Source organism: Cibotium barometz, chromosome 42, assembly GCF_041138505.1.
Source record: "Cibotium barometz isolate CiBa-2024 chromosome 42, ASM4113850v1, whole genome shotgun sequence".
Lineage (NCBI taxonomy): Eukaryota > Viridiplantae > Streptophyta > Polypodiopsida > Cyatheales > Cibotiaceae > Cibotium > Cibotium barometz.
In genome coordinates, this window is record NC_141087.1 from 36293903 (window position 1) to 36320669 (window position 26767).

General features: G+C 45.5%; 1 protein-coding gene across 3 annotated transcripts in view; it reads left to right on the top strand.

The window, feature by feature from the left end:
* LOC147614439 (glycolate oxidase 1-like) overlaps positions 1-26767 on the top strand; it is a 90005-nt gene that overhangs the window by 52902 nt on the left and 10336 nt on the right. For all 3 annotated transcript variants that reach the window (XM_086780976.1, XM_086780975.1, XM_086780977.1), the window contains one exon: positions 25433-25495. In XM_086780976.1, the coding sequence (XP_086637102.1) occupies positions 25433-25495 (63 nt within the window). The remainder of the gene's footprint in view (positions 1-25432; positions 25496-26767) is intronic.

The window sequence follows — 26767 nt, forward strand, 5'->3', positions numbered from 1 at the left end:
CTCCTTCTCCACCCCCTCGCCCCCTCCTCCTCCCCCCCCCCCCGCCCGCCTCAGCTCTCCGGGAGGCTCTGACAGTCCCCTGGCGTTCACCTGCAGTCCAGAGGGCTCTGAGCACCGACCTTGCTCGAGCACCGCAGAGGTGACTTACCATGCCGATTCGGGCTTCACGGATATCATCTATCCGCAGTCGGCTGAGTCGCGTCGGCACTAGACAGCGCTCGGAGGCTTTTGATTATGCCTTCACACGGCTTTTTGGAGCAGAGGCCCCCCATGAGCCAGCACCCATCAGAGTTCATGTAGTGATTCCTCCGGCCCGCGGGGAGGAGGCACTTGATTCAGCGGTGGCCTTCTCGTTCCCTCTCTGTGGCCCATGCAACCGGGAGTGGACTCTGGAGCTCGCTCTTAGCACTTTGAAGACTCAGGCAGTTGAGTTTTCTCACCATGTGAGCGATCTGGAGGTGACAGATGTGATAGGCCGACTATGGGAGTTGGCTCATTTTTTCTTGGATCCCGGGAGTGTGGATGCCTCAGGGATTCGTCATTTGGTCGTTCGCATAGTGGCAGACTTAGCATGCGACCCTGGATATGTATGTATACACGAGGTTGCTCTGTCTGAGCGGGAGGCAGTCGCCATGGGACACAGCCACTGGCGCCTGATCCGTGATTCTTGCAGTACACCGGGTGGGCGGATTCGCAGCCGCTCGGATGGGGATACTCTCCATCCAAGCCGCTTGCGAAGGCCCGCCGTACGGCTGAGACAGCATCCACCTCAGCAGGTCATCCATGAGGATCATCTCACAGAATGTACAGGGCCTTGGCGGAGCACATTTTATACGCTATCGTGGTTGCTTGAGGCAGGAGCTTCAGAGATGCCTGGTTGGTGGCAGCATTGATATTTTGATGATGCAGGAGCACCACTTGGGTGAGAGCAGGATCCGGAGATATGGTTTGGTGATGCGTGGTAGATGGGACACCTTTTGGTCTGCAGGGTTTGGTCCTTTGGGTGGACAGGGAGGAGTGTGCATGGTCATTGCAGATGTATGGCGGCAGGCCATTGTGGATCGAGGGATCATTGTGCCTGGTAGAGCACACAATGTCATTCTGAGGATGCATGATGAGCTATTGGGCGTGCTCAACGTCTATGCGCCCAACCATGCTAGTGCCAGAGCAGAGTTCTGGACCCAGGTTACGGGTGCATTGCCAGAGGCCGCACATTGGTGTGTCGGGGGAGACTTCAACATGCTTGAGGACCTGGCTGATAGGGTGGGAGGCAGTCATGTTACAGTGCACGGCACGGAGCTTGCAGCTTGGTAGCGATTTTGCATGTCACTGAGGATCACTGATGCATGGCAGCATGGAGCCTTCTCCCGCTCTCAGGACAGTCTTAGTTTCTCTCGGTCGGATCGCCGGCACGGTGCTGGCACGGAAGCGGTAAAGCTGTTTACGCCCTTATAGGGTGCCACACTTCCACACACGCATATGAATACACCGGAACACTAGACCAAAGAGCATAAACAAGACTTATATTTCAGATCTGGTTGTCACAACTTGTACCCAAACAAACAAAGAAACAAAAAAGAACTCTCTGGCATCACCAAACACCAGCCACAGCTAATCAAGAGAATTTACAACTCTGGCCTGAGTCTCCAGAAGAGGTAGAAATCCACAAAAAACCATACTCACGCCCTCTCTATCCCAGGCACCACCTTCCCTGTTCCCTTTCTTGCAAACTGGGTGACCACCTTCACACAGCGCCACACGTAAGACTCTTTTTGTCCTTGCTACCCACCAGCCTTCTTGCTCTCTCTGCTCTATTCCCCCCTTCGCTTGCTCCCTAGGCGGCTCCCTTTGGCTATGCCGAATCACCAGCCCTTGCAAGCTTTTTACCCTTGCCTCTCTCAGTCGTGGTGACCTCCTGCACTTTCCTCTTCACCTGTCTGTAGCTGCTTCTCAGAGCCCAGCAGCTACACCCAAGGCGGTCACTGCCTACAAAAACTCCCTTCTCTGGCTCCCCTCTACAGTACCTGCAGTCTTTCTCTAGGCGGCAACTCCCCACGTTGTCTCACTTCTCTGCAGCCACGCTGTCCACTCTGCGTTCCAGACCACTGATCACCCGGGCTCTTGACAATTCCCAGCAGTAACTCCACCACGGATTGCCCCAGCTCACCTTCAAACTAGCATAGGCCACCCCAGCAGTCCAACGTCTGCTGCTCTGCGCCAACTTTTGCCTCTCACTACCCAGGCGCCTCCAGCTACCTCTGCGCTGTGCTCCAGTCGTGAGCTCTCCGCAGCAACAATACTTGCCAGCGCTTATCAACACCACAAGGCGGCTATCAGTCCTTCACTGCTTCGCCTACTTCCAGAACCGGGGCCCTCTCTCTAGGCGACCTCCAGCACCTTCTCCAGCACTGCGCCTTCGCTCCAGGCCATTGATCACCCGGGCGCCTCCAGCTAGTGCCAACACCTCTGGTCTCTGCAAGCGGTCTCTCCAGCCAGCTCTCGTACCAGTCGGCCTTCTTCTCACCTTCCGCAGCTGCAGCGCTTCCACCGTAGCACCACTCCAGAGCCCACATCAACAAGGCGGTTTTTCTTTTTTTTTTTCCGTCGATTCCAATTGGGCGCCACCTTCCGTTGCTCCACGCTCCCCAGCTTCTAGATAATGAGCTGGCAGCCTACCAAGCCTTCCATGTGGCTTTTCAATTTTTTGGCCACGTAAATCATTATTTTCTTATTTTCCAATGCCTAAAGATGGCCACACTTATATTTCCTTTCACACCAAATGCCCAAGGCAACACTGTCCCTTCAACCTTAAATGCCCATGCTTCCATACACATTCAAACACAGCCTTCCAATGCCCACTCATACTTGGGCGTGTACACATACTCAGAGCCGAACGAGGAGCTGAAATCAATCCCAGCGAACCTCCAGTAGACCACGTCCAGACAGGCCTGTACGTGCTCACATCAAAACCATCTACTCTATACACCTGGCAATGCTCTCAAAAGCAACACTTCACACACGCCATGCACACGTATGTACACATTACCAACTCCTATTTTGTCCACACATATTTAGCAACCCCCTACTTCTGCTGAGACATTCATGTCCAGCAGCTGTACAAACAGGGATGAAATATTCAGATTTTCCTCTGTATCTTTCACAACCTCCTGACATGCATCACAAGCTTCCTGATCTTCCTCTTTCACGGCTAACATCAATCGAGCAAAATATTTCTTCAGTCGTAAACCATTCACTCTTCTTTTATGCTTCTTTCCATTCAAATCAGCAAGCTGATAACTCCCATTATCAAATTTTCTCTCAACTTTATACGGACCTTCCCACTTTGTCTGGAATGCAGTATGAAAAGTATTATCCAGCTTGCTATTATACCTGAGAACCAGATCACCTTCTTCAATTTCTTTCTGCTCCACCTTCTCATTCTCTCTCTCTTGTCTTTTCAATTGCATAGCTGCATAATGATCAAATGCTAGCTCTCTGTCCAACTGGACTATTTGCAAGGCCAGTAATCTTTCTCTGTAACAATTAATAGGCTCATGTCCTTCTTCAACCAGGAACTTCAAAGCTGGAATTTCCACATCAATATGCATGAGTGCTTCTTTCCCATAAACTAAATGAAAGGGTGAGAATTGTGTACCAGATTTTACTGCAACCCTGTATGCCCATAATACACGATTCATCTCTATATCCCAATTCTTGATATGACCTTCTGTCATTTTGGTTATCATCAGCTTAAATTCACCATTGAATCTTTCATTCAAGCCTATCTCCAGAGGAATACCAAATCTGCAGCATATATGTTCATACACAAAATCAGCCACCTCTTTACTATCCACTCTCTTCACTGCTTTCGCTTCTGCCCATTTTGATAAGTAATCCACCGCAGTAAGCACATAACACTTTCCTCTGGCCGTCCTGGGAAGTGGTCCAACTGCATCCACTCCCCATCTTTCAAAAATGTCATATACCAGCATGATATTTCTCGGCTCCATTTTTAAGATTCTCTTCCCCATTCTCTGGCACTCATGGCAAGACCTGCACCAGTGCTGAATATCCTTCTGAATGGAAGGCCATACATAACTCTCCAGTAATATCTTCTGCAAGGTGATCTTAAATGCATAATGACCCCCACATGCTCCCTCATGATTTGAAGATAGAATATAATAAATTTCTTCCCTCCATGGAATTCTTCTCAATACCTGATCAGCTCCTTGCATGTATAATTCATCTCCAATCATGACATAATGCTTTATTCTCCCGATAAAATGATACTTTTGGCCTTTTTTGAGCTCTTCAGGCAAGCGACCTGAGAGTAAGTAATCCACCACTCTGGACAGGTATTCCCTCCCTCTGTATAATGGCTCTTCGATTTTTGCAATTACTGGATCCTGATTAATTGCCTCCTGAGCCAACTCATGTGCCATATGATTGTCCTCCCGCCGCACATGTTGAATACTCCATGCTGTAAATTGATGTAGTAGCCTTCTAACATCAGCCAGACATTCTTTTAATCTCGGATTCTTTGCTCGCCAGCTACCCAAGACCTGCTTTACTACTAATAGAGAATCTCCTTTTATGATTAGCTTTTGAATTTTCTGTTTTAAAGCAGCCTGCAACCCTTGAAACAATGCTGTGTATTCAGCTTCATTGTTACTTTCAGCTTCCAGATGTATTCCATCCTTTAGAATCAGCCCGCCTTCTGAATCCTGGATTATATACCCCCCGGTGGCTTGATGTATACTCCTCTTATATGAACCGTCAAAGAATAAAACATGAGCTCCGGGAATGATAATTTGTTCTTCTTTTTCTATCTTTGAATTCACTTCCTTCACCAAGATCGGACCGTCCTTGTATGTTAGAAGATCTGCCAGAGTTGCCTTGCAAGTATCTTCAATCAAAAATGAGAAATCATATTCTTGAAGCTCCACTAACCATCGCATCATACCTTTTGAGAGTGAAGTACCATTCACCAGCTGAGGGAGTAAAGTATAGTTTGTCAGTACCACAAATGGTCTCATCAGGAGATATGACCTGAATTTCCTGCAAGCATACACCAGACTTGACAAAACCAATTCAGCCTCAGTGTATTTCCTCTCTGCTTCTGTCTTCACTCTACTTGCATAATACACAGGCTTCATATATCTGGATTCATCTCCTCTCTGCATTAAAATTGCTCCAACTACATCCGGACCAAAAGATGGATTCACATAAAAGACCTGAGAGAAATCCGGAGCTTTTACACTAGAAATACCTCCCAATACCTCTTTCACTTTCTCAAACACTTCCTCGCATTCTTCATTCCATTGCAATGGTTCTTTCTTCATAGCCTACTGAAGAGGGTAAAGCAGCTGAGACATTAAAGGGACAAATCTTGCCATATATTTTACCTTCTGGACAAAAGTCTGCAGAGCTGCCTGGATGTTGATGGTGCAGATAATAAGACAAGAGCTTTTATCTTCTCTGGATCAGGTTCAATTCCATTTTGAGATATCATATGTCCCAACAGCTTCACCTTTGAATACCCTAGATGACACTTCTTTGGATTTAGCTGTCCACCTGCATCATCCATTTTAGAAAATACTTGCTCCAATTTATTATCATGCTCCTTTTGAGAACTATATACACATATATCATCCAAAAAAGCTTTCACAAAATGATCTGTAAGAGGTGCAAGTACTCTATCAGTGTTCCTCTGATACCACGAGGGTGCATTTTTCAAACCAAATGGTACTACTCAGTAACAGAAGCAACCCCACGGTGTAATGATAGTGGTTTTAGCCTGGTCTCTTCCTTCATTATAAATGATACCCGACTCTCATCATCAGAAGTAGAACTCTCTTCTTCAGTTTCGCTATCTGTATACTCATCAGCACTTGTTTCTTCAGGCTCACTCTTCATTTCCCGCTTACTACTCATATTGAACTTCCTGGCCCTTCCTCTCTTATTATGTACTGTTATAGTTCCCCTTTTCCAATTTTGGATGGCACCCACCTGTCTGAGCCAAGGTCTGCCCAAAATCAATGGATAAGCTCCCAAACCAGCCGGCATAATATGACAATTTATGTTGCAAACCACACCAAAAGCAGTCACTGGCACTTCTGTACATATACCCAGACACTTCACTTTTGCATGATTTGCTAAACGGAGTCTAAAATCTGAACTAGCATTCAGCCTTAACCCCAATCTCTCCATACAGGACTGAGTCATGACACTGATTTGTGCGCCGCCATCAACATATGCTTCTCCAACACTCACACTTCCACACCAAGCATCAACTGATGGGGACAAATATCAGGAAGGTCTTCCACAGACATCAGCTCCATTTCACCTTGTGTGGGCTCCTGCTCATTTACTTTCCTCGGATTTGCTAACTTCTTCCACTCTCTCTTAAGCTTCGGACACAATCCAAGCAATTGGGCAAAAGTTATATTGGCTACCCTTCCCTTTAAATCTCCCATCAATGTATACTCCTCCTGACCTTGACCAATATGCAAATCTGAAGTTTTATAATGTTTTCTTGGCTTCCTCTTCTTCTTCTCTGGTTGAGGACTTATATCAAATTGGACATGTTTACCTTTCTTAGAAGATGGTTCAGGTTCTGCCATTGTACTTCTCGTCCTCTTGGCCACAGGCATAATCTCTGGAATGGTCTCCACCCCTATCAAGCTGAGAGCTGGTCCCTTTCCTTTATCCTCCCATTTAACTCCACTGGTAGAGGGTTGATTTGGATCTTTTACTTCAACACTATGATCCCCCGATCTATCATTAGTCCTCTGCATCATAGCATACATTCCACCACCTGCTCTGGGCGGTTTGTCACATTGAGGGCTGATATGTCCCCGCTCCCCACAGTTCCAGCATTGGACATTGCTTAAATAATAGCCCCGTCCTCTCCCTGTTCCTCCCATATTCCCTTCACCTGTTGACATATTGTCTCTTCTATTATTTGGTGCACCTCGGCTCTTTCCCTTTCCACCTGCTTCCATCCAATTCAAACTTAGAGACTTCATGAGTTCCACTGCATCATGTATGTCCCTCTTCAAAGTGTCCTCCTGTTCAGGAACAACAGCAGCTTCTCTTTCAGGATGTATACTCTCAATCTCTGGCATCTTCACAAACTTCTTCGGCTCTTCCTGTATTCCCATCTGCCTCAGACGCTTCACCTTCCACTCCTTCTCTTGAGCTACTCTGACAGCCTCCTCAAAGCTATCCAGGTTCTTCAGCTCCACCTTCAGACGGAGGGTTGGCTCCCGACCAGCCACAAACCGGTCTCTCTTTATCATCTGCGGGGGTACTTCAGGAATCAAAGCCTCACACCATAGACTCCACAGTCTACCAAACTCTATCAGATACTGATCCACATCCTGACCGTCCTTTTGCTGAATGTTACACAACTCCTTCCACATTTCATTCGGACTCCTCACACGGGCAAACTGTGCCAAAAATGCAGCTCTGACTACACGGTACTCAAGATCCTGTTGATGAATGTTCCTGTGTGTAGTCACAAACATCTATAGCCATGTTTTTGCATCACCCTGCAAGCAATAAGTCAAAATTTGAGAAAGGATCTCCGGGGTTGCCCTGTCTTTCATCAAGGCTGTAAATTCCATTTTCTCCAGAAACCTGACTGCACTCTCCTGTGGCAATCCCCAATACTCCGGAAAATCTTGAGCCATTTCCCAAATCTTTTTTCACACAGCTCCTGTTCTCTTTCACAAACCAGAGGAAATCTGCTCCTCTGTGGAGGCACCAAAAAGTGATGGCACGGAAGCGGTAAAGCTGTTTACGCCCTTATAGGGTGCCACACTTCCACACACGCATATGAATACACCGGAACACTAGACCAAAGAGCATAAACAAGACTTATATTTCAGATCTGGTTGTCACAACTTGTACCCAAACAAACAAAGAAACAAAAAAGAACTCTCTGGCATCACCAAACACCAGCCACAGCTAATCAAGAGAATTTACAACTCTGGCCTGAGTCTCTAGAAGAGGTAGAAATCCACAAAAAACCATACTCACGCCCTCTCTATCCCAGGCACCACCTTCCCTGTTCCCTTTCTTGCAAACTGGGTGACCACCTTCACACAGCGCCACACGTAAGACTCTTTTTGTCCTTGCTACCCACCAGCCTTCTTGCTCTCTCTGCTCTATTCCCCCCTTCGCTTGCTCCCCAAGCGGCTCCCTCTGGCTATGCCGAATCACCAGCCCTTGCAAGCTTTTTACCCTTGCCTCTCTCAGTCGTGGTGACCTCCTGCACTTTCCTCTTCACCTGTCTGTAGCTGCTTCTCAGAGCCCAGCAGCTACACCCAAGGTGGTCACTGCCTACAAAAACTCCCTTCTCTGGCTCCCCTCTACAGTACCTGCAGTCTTTCTCCAGGCGGCAACTCCCCACGTTGTCTCACTTCTCTGCAGCCACGCTGTCCACTTTGCCTTCCAGACCATTGATCACCCGGGCTCTTGACAATTCCCAGCAGTAACTCCACCACGGATTGCCCCAGCTCACCTTCAAACTAGCATAGGCCACCCCAGCAGTCCAACGTCTGCTGCTCTGCGCCAACTTTTGCCTCTCACTACCCAGGCGCCTCCAGCTACCTCTGCGCTGTGCTCCAGTCGTGAGCTCTCCGCAGCAACAATACTTGCCAGCGCTTATCAACACCACAAGGCGGCTATCAGTCCTTCACTGCTTCGCCTACTTCCAGAACCGGGGCCCTCTCTCTAGGCGACCTCCAGCACCTTCTCCAGCACTGCGCCTTCGCTCCAGGCCATTGATCACCCGGGCGCCTCCAGCTAGTGCCAACACCTCTGGTCTCTGCAAGCGGTCTCTCCAGCCAGCTCTCGTACCAGTCGGCCTTCTTCTCACCTTCCGCAGCTGCAGCGCTTCCACCGTAGCACCACTCCAGAGCCCACATCAACAAGGCGGTTTTTCTTTTTTTTTTTCCGTCGATTCCAATTGGGCGCCACCTTCCGTTGCTCCACGCTCCCCAGCTTCTAGATAATGAACTGGCAGCCAACCAAGCCTTCCATGTGGCTTTTCAATTTTATGGCCACGTAAATCATTATTTTCTTATTTTCCAAGGCCTAAAGATGGCCACACTTATATTTCCTTTCACACCAAATGCCCAAGGCAACACTGTCCCTTCAACCTTAAATGCCCATGCTTCCATACACATTCAAACACAGCCTTCCAATGCCCACTCATACTTGGGCGTGTACACATACTCAGAGCCGAACGAGGAGCTGAAATCAATCCCAGCGAACCTCCAGTAGACCACGTCTAGACAGGCCTGTACGTGCTCACATCAAAACCATCTACTCTGTACACCTGGCAATGCTCTCAAAAGCAACACTTCACACACGCCATGCACACGTATGTACACATTACCAACTCCTATTTTGTTCACATCAAAACCATCTACTCTGTACACCTGGCAATGCTCTCAAAAGCAACACTTCACACACGCCATGCACACGTATGTACACATTACCAACTCCTATTTTGTCCACACAACGGAGGGACTAATCTATCACGGATTGATCGCTTTTATGTGGGCGATTGGTTAAGGGAGCGAGGGGGCTCCGTTGGCATTCTTGCTGGCACCTCATTTTCAGATTATGCGCCAGTTATTTTGACACTTGAGGAGAGGACACGGGAGCCCAGCTTGCAGTTGAGGATCCTAGAGAGGGTACTTACAGATCCTAGTCTCGCCGACGACATTGAGAGGATCTGGCATGATAGTCAGTGCTCTGACCAGGATGCAGCAGGCCAGTGTGCCCAGGGACTCATCGAGCTTAGCTCTTTTCTGCACGCTGCAGCTTTGACACGGCTGGGAGGGATTCGCGAGCGGGAGCATCGGCTGAGACGCAGCCTTGCTTCGCTTCAGCGCCTTCAGGAGCAGCAGCCTGCATGTGAGTGGGTGGCGTCCCAGCTGAGCCAGGCACGCCAGGAGGTTAGAGAGGCAGCGGAGCAGAGACATGAGTTTTACTATCGTCGCCAAGCCTCTCAGTGGACGCAGCTTGGTGATAGAGTGACTGGGGAGTTTTTTGAGATTACTGGACCCCGCCATGCTCGAGTAGAAGTCCGTCAGCTTGGGAGGCCGGACGGTTCGGTAGCTACTGAGCCCGGGTAGATTAGAGCCATTGCCACTGGGTTCTATAGAGACCTGCTTTCAGCGGAGCCAGCCACTGAGGCTCGGGATGCTTGCAGACAGACTGTGTGGGCCCATGTGCAGAGGAGGGTCACAGATCGTATGCGTACTGTTCTTGGTGCGCCTCTTTCAGAGGTTGAGCTTGCTGAGGCCTTGAGGGTCTTGCCGCGTCATAGTTGCCCAGGGGAGGACGGACTGACGCCTCCCTTTTTTATGCGCTATTGGGACCTTTTGGGGCCAGGCCTTCGCAGGGGCTTTCAGTATGTTTTGGACACTGGGGTGATGCCACAGAGCTTTTCAGAGGGCTTGATCTTTCTTATCCCCAAGGGGGAGGGAGTATTAGATGATATTCGGCATTGGAGACCTATTATGATCCTCAATACTATCTACAAGGTCTTAGCAAAGGCCTTGAGTTTGAGGATCCAGCCCTACCTGGGGGAGTTGATTCATGCTACCCAGACAGGATTCGTCAAGGAGCGTAGTATCCTTGACAACATTTTCTTGCGAGGACAGTATGACCGCATCCGGGGTGACTCGGATGAGGCGATCTTGCGGCGCCAGGCCTTTCACACCACCTGGTGCAGCGGCCCCTTCTATACCCTACACGCGGGGTCCCCCCGTTGGCACTGCCACCTGTTTGGCTTTTCCCCCCGTTTGTACTGATACTTGTACTTTTCAGCATCTAGGGAGAGTCTTCCTGGCTGCCTTGCTTTGTTCTCTGCTCTGTTTTTCTTGTGAGCAGGAGAGGATCTTTTGTAGCCCTACGGGCGTTTTTTATAACTAATGAAAGGATCTTTTCTCGGGAAAAAGAAAAAAAGAAAAAGAAGCTTATCACCAAAAAGGAGAAGCCCAAAGAAAACATCTCAGATCTGGCACAGGTCCTACTACATATTGAAGAACAACGAAGAAAAGACGACAAAGCCAAAAGACAAGCAGATGAAGAAAAAGAACTAAGATGTGCAAAGGAATAGAGGGATAGGGAAGCCACACGCAAATTTGAGGAAGACCAAGGCCGCAGAGAGAAGGCCGACCGAGAGTTCCAACAAAGACTCGACTGGGAGGCTGTGCAAATCCAGAATTAACAAACAGTAGCACAAATCCTGGTGGCTCTCCCTCATCAGGCAACACCTTTCTCGTCCTCCACCGCCCCTACCACCACTGTCATATGAACCTCTCCAAATTTTAGTAAGTATGATGTTAAGTGTGATCATGCTGCAGTTACTCAATTTATTCATCAATTTGAAGCACATTTTCCATTAGCTAAAATCACATATCCACAAGACAAGGTCAATGTGGCAGCCCCACAACTCACTGGGGAAGCTGTTACTTGGTAGCAACATTGGTCACAACTTCACACAGACTCCATCACAGGCCAAGTGTGCTTTCATTGGAACACCTTCGTGGCTGATCTCAAAGCCCGTTTTCTTCCACCACAGTACATGACCAATCTTGACGATGAGTTTTACAAACTCACTCAGGGTGGTTCCCCTGTTTTGACCTATTCAAAGAAGGTCATTACACTGGCCCAACAGTTGGGCATATCGGAAGAAGATAAGCTCAAGCAGTTTATTCGAGGTCTAGACACTACCATTAGGTACCTAGTGCGGAATTTTGAGCCTCAGACTTATGCACGGGCACTGACCCTCGCTCAGAATTAGGAGCTGATGCTGAATGGAGGTAAGCCCAAGCAGGTACAGTCTACCCCAAAGCCCCAACAATAGTCATCTACCCAACAGTCATCTATCCAAGGTAAGGGGGCTCACAACAACAAAGACCAAAAGAACCAAAAGAAAAATTCTAGGGGTCAATCGGGGCATAAGAAAGATTCTACATCCAAGAACACTCTCGAGGAAAAAGCTAAGGAGGGCATAATTGGAGGTTATCTCCAGTCTCATGAATAGACACGGTACCGGACAGAGAACCATTGTTTCTTCTGTCACACTATGGGACACGGGAAGAAAGATTGTCCTAAATTCCAGGCTGAAAGGTTCGTTAAGGCATCCACTTCCACAGTAGCCATCGTAGAATCATCCACACCTCCGCCATCAGCCTTGAATGCCGTTCAACTTTTACCCTCTTTGAATTCAGTGGCACCAGTGGTATTTGATGATCAGTAGGAGGGTGAGGTTGAGGGCAAGACAAAGGCGTCATCCGTGCCTATGGCATTTCAAAGGGACAACAGTTCATTGTCCTCTTCAACATGGGCAGTTCTGAGGATGCCATCTCTCCGCAGTTGGCTACCAAGATGAGTTGTAGCTTGGTTCCTTATCATTTGGATGTGGACAGGTTTACCCCTGGTCTACGTACGCACATTACTTATAAAGCTCTGCAATTTGAGTTTCAGGTTCAGCGGCCACATTCCAGCGGGATTTCATTGTCTCCCCTCTCTCAGGGTGTAACATGATTCTCGGGATCTAGTGGTTTAGACAGTATGCACCCATTCCTGATTGGAGGCAAGACACTTTCACCATCGTTTAAGGCTTTCCTGAGCCTCTCATGATTCGTGGGGATCAGAGCATTCTTGGCATTCCACTCATTTCTCACATCCAGGCCCAAAGAGCCATCAGAAAAGGAGCCAACTGTGCGTTACTATACGTCCGCTCTCAGTCTAATGCAGTTCAAGTAGCACCCATAGGGGAGCAACGGATGGCTGGTCTTTTGTCTCAATATAGCAATATCATGTTGCGAGATGACCTCCTGCCCGCTCTCCCACCCAATAGACCTGAGGTTCCCTATCGCCTTTCTAAGGCATTGGAGAGCGAGCTGGAACATCAGTCCGCTTAGTTACTCCGGTCCAGTTTTATCCGACCATCCTCCTCACCATTTGCCGCTCCCGTTCTGTTTGTCTAGAAGAAAGATAAGTCTGCACGATTATGTGTGGATTACAGGGTGCTCAACAAGCTAATGGTGAAGAATAGATTCCCCATGCCTAGAATAGAGTACATCCTAGAACGACTCAATGGTGCAAAGATTTTTTCTAAGATAGATCTTAAGAGTGGCTACTATCTTTGAGGCCGACATTCCAAAAACGGCCTTTAGAACCGAGCGTGGCCACTACGAATTTGTGGTGATGCCCTTTGGTCTCACCAATGCACCAGCGACGTTCAACAAAATGATGTCCTAGGTTTTTCGAAATCTCATTGGCAAATGCGTCTTCATCTTTTTAGATAATATTCTTATCTTCTCAGGGACTGCAGAGCAGCATGAGCGAGATTTGGCACAGGTTTTGCAACTCTTGCGAGACAATGACTTGTTTATCAATGCCAAGAAGAGTGAGTTTGGAGTACAAGAAATCCATTATTTGGGATACATCATCAGTTCTTCAGGTATTAGCCTTGACCCTAAAAAGGTACAAGCCATTCTCAGTTGGGATGTTCCCACTACAGACCAGGAAATCCGCTCAGTTGTGGGTCTTTGTCAAGCCTACAGCGCACATACGGACAAGTTTTCTGACCTTGCAGCACCTCTTACTGACCTGCTCAAGGGCGTGAAGACTCGTCGTCAGAAAGTGTCTGTCATGGGCAAGGCTCTAGAGGCATTCCAGGCCATGAAGAAAGTTGCCTCTGAGTCCCCAGTTTGAAGTTGGCATCATGGGATGATCCTTTAGAGGTGATTACCGTTGCCAGTAATCTTGCCATTGGAGCCGTTTTACAGCAAGATGGTAGGCCAATGGATTATTATAGCTGCAAGTTGAATAACGCTGAGAAGAATTATTCGGTGTATGACAAGGAGCTCTTGGGGGTGATGACCGCTCTTAAACATTGGAAGCACTTCCTTTACGGGAGGGGCTTCACAGTTAAGACATATCACCAGGCACTTAAATGGTTGCAAACCATGCCTAGTGCTCAATGGAGTGACAGGCAGTCCAGATGGAGTCAATTGTTCCAACAGTTTGGAGGAATGATTGAATACGTTCCGGGCAAGAATAACCCTGTTGCCGATGCTCTTAGTCGCAAGGGCACTCTTCATACATTGGAGGAGGTCACTGTGGTTGAAATTCAAGGCAAAGACTTAGAGAGTCTGAAGGCACAGTATCCGGATTCAGAAGAGTTCGGGACTCAATACCAGTTGGCCCTCAGCTCAGAACCATGCCATTATAGTATACAGGATGGTTGGTTGTTTTTCAAAAACCGTATTTGTGTACTCAAAGACAAGCGTCAAGTCCTTCTCCATGATGTCCATGATTCTCTGGTTGGGGGTCATAGGGGTATCAACAGTACCTTGGAGAAGTAAGAGAGATCATTCTATTGGCCTAAGATGCGACGGGATGTCTACCAACATGTCCAATCATGCCAGATATGTCAAAAGGTGAAAGTTCCTCATACCAAACAAGCAGGGTTGCTACAGCCTTTGCCTATTCCTGAGGGACTCTTTCATGACATCAATATGGACTTTGTAGGCCCTCTCCCCGTCTCAGCTGGATCTAGAAACACACAGTGTATGACCATTGTTAATAGATTCAGTAAGTTTTGCATGCTCATTCCATGCAAGCAGATAGCCACAACCGAGGACATAGCACGCTTATTCATTCGGTTTTGGTATCCCATTGGTGGTTTGCCACAGATTATCACATCAGATAGAGATCCAAAATTTACGTCCCACTTTTGGAGAGCATTGTTTGACAATTTTGGGACTAAGTTGCAGTTGTCCAGCGCATTCCATTCTCAAACAGATGTCCGAACAGAAATTTACAATCAATTGGCCTTTGACGTTCTCAAATCATACTGCCATGACCAGCAGTCGAAATGGGAATAATATCTTTCTTCGGTGTAGGCAATCCTAAATGATACGCACTCTTCGAGTATTGGCTGGACGTTGCATGAGGCAGCATTTGGTCGCTGGTTCTCCTCTCTTTTGACGAGACAGGTGTCACAATCTCAAGGCCAATAAAACGATCGAGACATTCTCGGAAATCATGGAGTCAGTTAGGGAGCACCTTGCCAAGGCTTAGGAAGCATATACCCGGCAAGCCAACAAATCCAGGCGAGATGTCCACTTTAAGGAATGGGATTGGGTATATCTCCGCATCATGAAACAACGGCTAAAGGAAGAGGGCAAGCGTTGTCCTAAACTCTCATTCTGAAGTTTCGGCCCATTTTCAGTTATTCAGAAGTTAAGTGATGTCTCTTTAAAGTTAAAGTTGTGGGAAAGTTGGACTATGCACAATGTCTTTCATGTTTCTTAGTTGAAGCCATATGTAGGTCTAGCATTGAAGGATATCTCAGAAGAGCAACAACTAGATATGATTGACGAAGCTGAAGTTATAGCCCCAGAACAGATTCTCCTCCACAGATGGAAGCATGGATCCGGTCGAAGAATATGACAATTCTATACGAAGTTTAAGAACCGCGGAACCCACGAAGCAGTTTGGCTCGATGAAGAGTTCTTTCAGGGGTACCCCCAGTTGTTGGCGGACTACTTGGAAGCTCTAAACTTGCCGCCAAGTTAAGCAGGAGGAAATGTCACGTGCACCTTGCACTGGGGTACACAGTGACACACTGGGATGATCTTGAGTGCAGCATTTGTATAGAAGTAGAACCTTTTCTATGATTATTTGTCGTACGTCGTGACCCCATTGTGAGCCCTTAGTCCAGGGACAGTCAGGCATCAGCTACGTAGGTTAGTCTCTAAGCTTTAGAGGTCAGTCGGTTGTCAGTCCTCTTAACCCACTCGGAGAAAGCATCATTCAGGAGCATGTATGTGTCAGCCTTAGCTTTAGATGCATGTCGAGCATTGTAGGTGCATCCACATAGTAGGGGGCCAGCCCCAAGGCAGCCTCAGCTTGGCTAGCCTTGCAAAGGCAGCCAAGGCCTTGCCTCACAGTCGGGCAGCACCAGACCAGCATCTGTGGGCCAGCCGACAGAGAATACAGCACCCGACCAGGTATTGTTGGGCAGCCGACTGTGCACATGAGCAGTCGTGAGCATTTAATGACCAGCTGACAGGGAATATTATACCCGACCAGCATTTTATGCTGTCTGACTGGCATCTTGCAGTCATGAGGGTATTTTCCTGCAGCCGACTGTTATTTCATCAATCGTGGGACTTCTTGCTTCAGTCGACAGCCTCCAAGAGGCAGCTGACTGCTGTTTGAGGGGGTATAAAAGGCACGGCCTTACTCCCACAATGCATATTCAGGTATTCAGCAGATACACAACTTCAGTTTGCAGCATCCTACTCATCTCCAGGCAACAAGGAAGATTCCCTTACATCTCAGCCAGCATATATGCAGTCCTTCAGTTTGGACTTGCATCAGTGGCCAAGGAGAGTCTTCAGCAGCAGAGCCTCGGGATAGCTGGATACTCCGCCGACGTTTGGGCCTCCTCATCCTTGCGTTGGGCATTCATATCATTTGTACTCAGCATTTACAGCATTTCTCCAAAGAATAATAGAAGCAAGTACTCTTGCTTTGGGGGGGGGGGAGTGTTGGGACCCAATCCGGTGTTGTCTTCTACATTCTACATTCTCTACTCTCCCTCTTCTCTAAAGTTGATGCTACATATTCTCACCACATAAAGGTATAAAGAAGGCCCTATTGTGCGTTAGCACGATCAACCTCGGTGCATGTAACATTGCTTGTGTTTAGGGAGATCTTAGAGGGATGTTACAAGTCCATTGCGGGGCCATCCCACTCCATTTGTGGGGCTACACATAGCGGGAAGGAGAACTCTCCAACTACAACATTAGTGCGTATAGGGCAGGGGTGGTGGAGGACCACATAAACCTAGAGAGGCACCACCACCACTTCGAGAGAGCTTGAGTTGAAAGGGGAGGCAGCGAAAGAAGGAATAGTCCACTCACTGGGTGTGACCCATGAGGCATGGAGGGGCGCCCTTGGGAGTAGGGGGGGATAGATGAAACTGGGGACGGCTGAGGTGGAGAAGATGGAAAGATGACGATGATGAGGATTCTGTACAAGATCGTCAAAACCAACATGAGTACTTCTCTATGCTCCTCCATGAGGGTATTGGCTCGCTCCTTATATACTTGATGGGGGACTATGCTTTTGTCTTGTCCTGCTTTTGTTTTATCTCTTAGCTTTTGCTTTTTCATTTTCAATATTATTTATAATAACTAAAGTTCTTGATGGTGCTTTTACAACTTCAGGGCCTTGCTTTTTGGCCCTGGAGTAGCTTTTTGAAGAAGCAGCTTTTAGCTTTTTGATCCAATTCGATGTCCTCTTTCCAACGGTGCCCTCAGCTTTTTGGTCAACAAAGTTTGACTTTTGCTTTTTCTTGCTTTTTGACCAAGACGGGTGCTTTTTCCAATGCCAGCATTAGGAACCCTGTTCCCATGTGTCCGTCATCTTGTCCATGTGCCCGGGCATGAGTTCTATCATATGAAAAGAGCATGGAGGACCAAATAGTTACATTCCCTCCCTCTTACATCACAATTGTCCTCAACTGTGGCATGCATACGATCTTGGTACTAGCCCCATCTGGTGCTCTTGTGAATCTGGTCTTTCCTCATATATGTGGTGCCTTTTGGCAACATCTTTATGCCTTTCTTTGACCGATGTTCTTGTTGTTGATGGTACACGTTCTTAATAGCCTGTAATAGGGATTAGATATAATAAATGCATACTCACCTTCTGCAAAAATTAGACACAAGATAGTCAACAAACAAGTATGCATCATTTGCGTCTACTGGGTATTCCAGGTACTGGCCAGGTAGTCTGGAGCCCAGTGGACTATCACATGTCATAAATCGAAGCACTGTCCACGCATCAAAAACAACACACAGTCAAAGAAATTCAAACATACATCAGTATGCAATGCACAAGTAATGATTCTTATATTCATGGATTGTCCTATCTGATTTCATTGAAACCGTGCTGAGCCATCTGGTCACTAGGACCGCTTAGTCTACCCCTCTAGGCCATCTGGTCACTATGACCACCCGAGAGTTCATCAATAGTCATCTGGGCCATCTGGTCGCATTGACCGCCCGACTGCGAAATCCAATATAGTCATTTGGGCCATCTGGTTGGAATGACCGCCCGACTACGAAATCTAATAGTCATTTGGGCCATCTGGTCGCAATGACCGCTCGACTGCGAATGTCCAATATATCTGGCATCCTTGCCGTCCAATGGGTCTTCTGGCATTGTTGCCTCCCATGTACAAATCTTGCTTCTTGGGCTTTGAGGCATCGTTGCCACCCAAACTAGAGCATATCCAATCAATACCATTACATAAGCAAGATAATGATCAATTCCATTTCAGTATAAATATATACAATGAAGAGGACTAGAGGTACAATGAAGAGGACTAGAGGTACAATCCCTCCCTCTTAAATCTGTCTTGATTACAAGACGTTTCAAGCTTGTACTTCAAATACATTTGGACCAACTCCTTCCTCATAAGCTCGAAGAATATCTGGGTAGTTCTTGAAGTACTCTTCTGGCATTTATTTCGCATCCATAGGTGAATGGTTCTTAAACTTCAAGAGGAATTTCCTGACCATTGTCCTTCCTTTTTTTCTCTCTGAATGGAATACAATCTGTTCCGGCTATAAAATTTCTTCTTGTTCTTCCACTTCTGGTGGATCCTCCAATACAGGCCCCTCTGGGGGTAGTCTTGTATATGGCTTCAATAAATAGACATGGAAGGCATTATGTATCCTCCAATGGTCTGGAAGGTCCAAACGATAACATACATCGTTGATCTTCTTGGTAACCTGAAAAGGTCCATAATATTTGGGGCAAGCTTGGGTTCCTTGAGCTCCTTAGCTTTTGACTTTCTAAGTCTTGCTTTTTCAAATCGCAATAACACCCAATCTCCTTCTTCAAAAATGACCTTCCTTCTATTCTTACTTGCAGCTTTCTTTTGCTTGGCTTGAGATGTCTCAATAACCTTCTAAACCTGTGCAAAGGCCGTATCCAAATCTCGAACAAACTCGTCCGCATGGAAGATCTCTTGGTCTTCAAAATAGGCAACAACAATGGTTTGCCATAGATAATCTCAAAAGGAGCTTTGCCTATCGAAGAATGAACAATGTTGTTATAGGCAAACTCAACCAATGTGGCAAGTACTTCTCCCATTGATCCTTTGCTTCGAGAGCATAACACTTTAGCATATCCAAAATAGTGAGGTTTGCAATCTCACTTTGTCCATTTGTTTGAGGATGATAAGCCCAAGAAAAATTCAGCTTTGTTCCCATGTTGTCAAAAAGTGCTCTCCAAAAGAAACTAGTAGTCCGAGGATCTCTATCCCCTACAATGGATTTGGTTAATCCATGATGCCTTACTGAACCTGTCAATAATAGTCCATATTCCATCATTCCCAAATCTTGACTTTGGTAATCCAAAGATGAAGTCCATAGCAATACTTTCCCATGGAATGTTGGGAATTGGCAGAGGTTGTAACAATCCTGCGGGTTTTTACCGATCAAACTTGACCTTCTGACAAACCAAACATTCTCGAACATATTTCTCAATATCCTTTTTCATGCTAAGCCAAATGAAATAATTTTCCAAGACATGAGTTGTTGTCATGATACCCTTGTCCGGGGGCATGGCATTCTTCCATTACTTTTGGTCTCAAATCCTTGGTCACACTTAAATGGGTTTGCATCATAAGAAACCCTTCCTTGATGACATAAGAAGTCACCAAGTCTCCATTCTGCAACGTGTCCCAAATGTCCTTGAAATCTTGATCTGTAGCATAAAGATCTTTCATCGTAGTGAAGTCCAAATGATATCCCATAGAAACTACATGGGTCATGGGTCTTCGAGATAGAGCATCTGCTACTTTGTTGTCTTTCCCATGAGTATGCATAATCTAAAAATGAAATTGGGCCAAATAGCTAGCCCATCTTATTATATGCTTTTCTGATATCTTAGGTGTAACATGCAACGGAATTATGCGTAATGAAGGATCCTGTCACACCAATCTCACACCGCCGTCTTTATCCCGAGTTTCACGAGTCTTTAGCAATCCACTTTTATCACTTCAAACTTTAAGAGATGAGAGAGATATAGAATTGGACACCTTATTGGGTCCCAAATTACCCATTGAAGGGCCCCCTCCTATTGCTAGGAGTATTTGCTTTATTATCTTTGAAGAGAACGACTGAGGGACTGTCGATAAGCCAAACGCAAGACCTTTGAAAGACCAAGAGTCGGGCTGAACTGTACACGGCTGTGGAAGCGCAAATGATGACCGATCTCAAGCCTATGCACTCTTCCAATGGAATGTAGGAAGGCTGCAAATCTGAGACTGAGATATGGGGATGATTAGGACTGTTCTAGGCTGTGAATGAATGCTGAAAATGATCGTATGAATGCGTTTTACCTTCACCGGAAGGGCTGTAGCAATACGATGATATAATGAATGCTAAAACTGTGTATATGCTGAAAACGCAAGGTTCTGAAGTGGCTGAATGCTGAATGGTGCTGCGTTTTGATGATGTGGGGCTGGATGCTCAATCGTTGATGCTCCTTGTGCTGAAGGATGAAACGCTTGAAGGTTGGTGATTGAATGATTGTGAATGCAAGAGCGATGCTATTTATATGGGCAAGATCTAGTCGGCTAGCTGTAAAAGCTGGCCGACTGTAGCACTTTTTGCTACACGACTTGCTACATCAAATAATGATGTTAAAAATGCTGAAATATTATGGAAAATTTTCAAATAAAATGCTAATAAATAGGATAAAATGCTGAATGATATTCTGATGCTTCTGCCATGGTCTAGATGGTCTATATGCATATGGGATGAATGCTATGCAAAATGTAAACATGATCTGATGTAAACCCTAAGGCTTCTACTGACTTTTATATGCATGAATGATTCTCTCCAAGTGGGTTAAGGGACTTTGACTGACTGGTTGACTCTCTAAGGCTGAGGAATGACCTATGTAGCTCATGCCTGACATATCCTGGACTGAGGATTACAATGGGGTCACGGCATATGACAAATATCAAATCCTAAAGGGTTCTACTACTATACAATGTTGCATTGATGATGAGCCATCTTGTCACCATGCACTACAGTGCAGAGTGCATGTGACATTAGGTTGAGACATAAAATACCTAAGACTTTGATGATCTGTCTTGATAACAAACTCAACACCCATAAGATAGTGCTTCCAAATCTTCAAGGCATGAATGATAGCCATCAATTCTTTCTCGTATGTGGGTGCGGTCTTTACGCCTCCTTGAAGTCTTTGACTCTCATAGGCCACGGCATGGCCCTCTTGGTTCAAGACTGCTCCAATGCAATCTCCTGAAGCATCACACTCTACCATGAATGGCTTCGACAAATCTAGAATAATCAATACCGGTCCTTTGCTAGCATAAAACTTTAGTGCTTTAAAGGATTCTTTTTCGGCTTTGGCCCATCGAAATGCCATGGCTTTCTTTGTCAAATCATGTAGTGGACTTGCTACCACGGCAGACCACTTGATGAACTTCTTGTAATGAGAGCATAAGCCAAGGAAACTTCGAACTGCATGCACACTAGTCAACTCTAGTCATTCCATAATAGCCTTGACTTTTTTTGGGTCCATCCCGACCCTTCCTTGGACACTATATGGCCCAAGTAGTGAATCTTTGACAAAAAGAACTCACTCTTCTTGCCATTCACATACAATTTGTGCTTACGCAATTCCTGAAATACCATGTCCAAGTGCTTTCGATGCTCTTCTTCGTTCTTTGAATGTACAATATTGTCATCAACGAAAGTAGCTGCAAACTTTCTATGTGCTCGAAATATTCTTTCCATCATTCAGTTGAAGGTAGCCGGGGCATTGGTGAGACCAAAAGGCATCACCAAATACTCAGAGTCCAAAGGTAGGCCTGAATGCGGTCTTATGAATATCCTCTGGAACAATCCTGACTTGATGGTAACCACTGTTCAAGTCAATCCTGCTAAAGATAGTGGCTCCATCCAATCTATCCAAGATATCATCAATCCTAGGGATAGGAAACCTGTTCTTTACAGTGATCTTGTTAAGACTCCTGTAATCAATACACATATGCCAAGAACCATCCTTTTTCTGAACCAATAAGACTAGGGAGCAAAAAGGTGATGAGCTAGGTCGAATCAAACCCTTTTCCAAAAGCTCCGTCACTTGCTTCATAATATCTTGTTGAGTCTGACTCACTCGATAAGGAGGTCTATTAGGAGGTGAACTTCCTGGCATGATGTCAATCTTAAGATCTTCTAGTCTCTTTGGAGGTAGCTCTCTTGGAAGAGTATCTACAAAACAACCCTCATACTTCTTTTGAAAATATTTCCTTTCATGATCAAGAGTTGATAGTGACTCATTTCTTTGTTTTTTCTTTTTTGGATTTTTTTTTGAATTATCTAAAGTTTTTTCAAAACACGTGTTTGGTGTTTCTTAACTCGTTTGGCACAAAAAATAATGTACTTTTTTCGGGTTAGTCAAGCGTTGATGGCGTTGGCTCCCATAGTTAAGGAAGCTCCTTAACTATGGAAAAACACATTTTTTTCGGTGTTACATAAGTTGCGTCAAAATGATCGCAACGGCTTAAAACATATATCAAGCAAACTTATGCGTGTATTTTTAAAAAAATATATATACATTTTTTTTCCTCCGACCTTTTTTTTCTCATCTCTTTTACGTTTTTTTTTTTAAAAAACTTTTTCATTTTTTCATTTTTTCTTTTTTTTACTGTATTATTTTTTACTTTCGCGGCTTTGATTTTTCAGTTTTTACCGAGAAGGGGTATGTTTGGAATCTTTGACTTGGAGGTCTGCCTAAAAGCCTGCACATGTTGAATGTGCCCAGCCGATCCCGAATTATCCAAAATTGGTTAATGTCAAAATTCGGATTTTTGTGACTAGTGGCCTCAAAGGTTGTACGTATTAAATGCAGCCAGCTAGTCAAGAGACTCCAAAGAGGAATAAGCCTAATTAACTTGCGTAATTGCACTAATGCAAGAATATAGAAAGCCTACAATAACATAGAATTTTTTGTGTCTTGCAAATCCTTCTTTAATTTCAGTTTCTATTCCAATTTCGTCATATAAGGAATCCAAATTAGAGTAAAAAACTATACTACGAAGCTAATTCTAAGGTCAATTTAATTAAATTCTTTCCATTATATGCTCATTTGACAGTTTTTTCGTTTTGAAAATGTAAAAAATGTAGAAAACCAAAAAATTACAGAAAACCAGAAATTGCAGAAACACTAGAAATTTTAATGAAAAACACATTAAAGACAAATTTGTAATAAAAAACGCAACAAGACAAAAAATCAAAAATATAATAGAAATTAACCTTACACATACGCATCCGAAATGCACATTGCCTATGCGATGGAGCTATTCCTCGGCAACGGCGCCACTTATGGAGGGCCCTTACGCTACAAGAAAGACGCAGGGAACGCCCAAATGTTGTGGGGCTTTGCCCAATTGCCCTTGGGAGTACAAACAGCTCAACCTACAAGCCAATCTACCATGGCCTATGCACAAAATGCAAACGGGGGTGTGTCACTCACCTCGTTGAATGTTGGTTCTTGAGATTCTCGTGGCTGCTGTCGCACGCGAGAATCTCGTGGCTGTTGTCGATGTAGGAGCACGCGAGAGTTCCACTCACCGCCGCACTCCAATGGAAGCTCGACCCTCCTCTCACTCAATCTCTCTCTCACACATACACAATGAGCATATAGCAGCTCTTATTAGATTAGGCAAGAGATTATAGAATGGAGAAGAAGAGCACTCTATTCGTTGCATAAGAAAATGAATGGTTAGAATACAAATCGACCCTTATCTTGGTCCCAAGCATTCATACCTTGGCCGGCCATACTTAAAATATAGCTCCATGGCTATCCAAGGGTGCCTAGGCTTGTACAAACACTTAATCTAAGCATGCAATCTGAATAATTAATCCCATGGCATGCCTTTCATAGACAAGCAATGATCACACACGTAAAATATACGATATTAGCATTTCTAATGCCAATGGCCAAATGAAGTGACGGTTGCCAATGGATGGCGTTGACGCTGGAAAGGTGTCCAATGAGGGTTAACAGGCGTGTAGACATTTAGAAAGCCAACATAGTGCTCCCCTATCCTGATTGTAACCCACTGAGCTTGTCCAGTGACAGTGGTTCTTGAGTCTTCTGCTGCCGGCAAAAGCTACTCACTGATGGAAATGCATACTCCACTGTGTGTCTTAGAGGGGCCAAAAGAGTGGGACAAGAAGGTGTCTGCTGCCCTGCTGCTATGTGGAGCTCCTCTCTAAGGACACCACGCCTCTGGAAGCAGTGTAGGCCGCCCAACCTTTGGATGTTTCATGAAACAATCTGCATAGCTAAAAGCGGTGAGAAGCGGAATAGTCAGAACTGCCCTCCACTCGAAGAGTCTTGGGCATGGGTTTCGATGGAGAGTAATCACTGCCAGTCCTGGGGTGAAGCGGCGCCAAATGGGAAAAGGGGCGGGGGCTCATTAGGTGGAAGAAGAGAGGGCTGGGATGGGAGGCGACACTAGGTGGAAGGGGAGAAGGGCGAGGGGTGTAGGCGATGGCGAAGGCAAATGGAACACGAGGCGGAAGGGGAGATGGTGAGAGAAAAGGGCGATGGCAAGGCAGTAGTGCGAGGTTGGGGCGGAAGGAAGCTGGGCTGGCGATGGCGAAGGTAGGTGCACAGTTGGGGGAGGTCCAGTCACTTGTTCACGATTCATAGCTTGGTACAGAGGTGGTTCTGGACTGGATGGATGAGTGATTATCCAGGAGAAATACATATTCGCTCCCAAACAGGGATGTGGGGTCTCTTAATCACGGGTTGTCTGACTTTTTCAAAACTTGTTTTCATACTAATTTGTACAATAGATCCTGTTGATGTATTATCTTTGTCTTATAGACCCTTGTGGTCTTACAATTTTCTTTCTCTTTCTTTCTTTTCCAGTGTGTGTGTGTGTGTGCAACTGAGATTATCTGGCTCTGCTAGCACTGATTTTGTTTATGAGTCAATCTTTCTTATTACTTGGTTGACTCTTGACTTTCATATGTTTAGTCTCAATAGAAGACTCCTTTTTTCAATAAAAATTACTAAGCATATATATCTTTTCCCTCAAGAGTAATTACATGGCTTGCGGAACAGCTTAGTAGTCCTTGGAACATCTCAAAGCCAATGCGGAATACGTGTGGCTGCTTTTAGTCCTATGATATTTTATTTTGGACTTTCTGCCTTTGAAAGCTTTCTTAAATGAAAGGATTACTTAAAACAGAAAATGTTTGTGTAGGCTTCTAGATTTGTCTAGGTGAAATTGCTTTTAACAAGTTTTATTGTTTTGCAGTCCAAAGGCTCTGGATTGGAGGCATATGCTGCTGATACCATGGACAGGTCTTTGAGTTGGAAGGTAGTTGCTTCGTCTGTGGTGTCCTCTTCCTTCTGTTGGAATTAGTAGGTTCAAATGTTCTCAGTAAGCCTGTTTTAGAATAAGAGGAAAGGTCCTATTTTGGCTTCTAGCACCATGGAGTCATGTCTTACTATTGTTTTTTTTTTTGCTTGGACATATATCAAATCATGAATTCAAAAGGGTCCACCTATGGAAAGGTTAACCTGTATGCATCCTTAGTGTCTGAGGTCCAGCTTCAAATGGGGATTAAGATATACCATGTGGTTGAATAAGTCCATCGGTCCTGAAGCTTTGCACTCATTGATGGTCTCAGGTTGACAACCTGTGGAGTCTCCACATCTATCCCGATGTGTAGATTGTGACAATTTGGTCCGATCAGCACACCTTGTGTGACTTCTATGGGCAGCTTGTCCACTTGATACATGAGTGGGAGATTTGGCATTCTCAGACTTTCATGTGATAGATTGAATATCTTCCTTTTAGCACCCAGTCGAGCTACCTGCATCACGATCATGCTTGGGTGATGCACTTGCAGTTGCATCAGTGAACATGATGGGAGTCGGCATAGGTGCTGTGAGTTGCTACATGTCTATTAAGGCATGCATTAACCTCTGTGCTAACGCATTAACATCCACACTTCTTGTGATGATGGCATGGTGACAGACATACTTGTATCTACAGTCTCTGTGACCTGCATTACATGTGCGTGTGGCTGTGGCATTGGCATACTCTGTGATGGGCATTCATTCTGTTTGATGCAAAGGCATTTCAGCTTGTGTAGACATTGGCACCACGGCTTGCCAACCTGTACTGGGTGCTATATCTGCTTCTCTTGAATTGGCGTGAAAAACCAAGATTTGGGTTTTCCATGGTTATTAAGCATGAGTCGAACAATAATTTTAAGCGCAAATAGCAAGTGGGGAGCACTAAAAAAGGCCTTGAATCCTATTTCTCTTGAATTCTTGTGGACGTGAAAAACTTCATGGTCGTAAAAAACCCAGTTTTTCATGGTTTCATTTTTTGAGTTTTTATGGTTTGAGATGGGTTAGTTGACATTAGTATAGGTCAATAAGCAATGTTAGAAGATGAAAATGAAGTTAATCTCAGACGGAAAAATCCTAATGTTTTTCACGGTGTGATAAAACTTAGTTTTTCATGGTGAACCTGGGAGTTGATTTTTTACCTTTTTGCATGCATTGTGGGCTAGCATGATGTAGTAAAGATAAGAAAATATGGTCTCTTGCTACTTTTCTTCAGGTTAGTGCCAGCGTG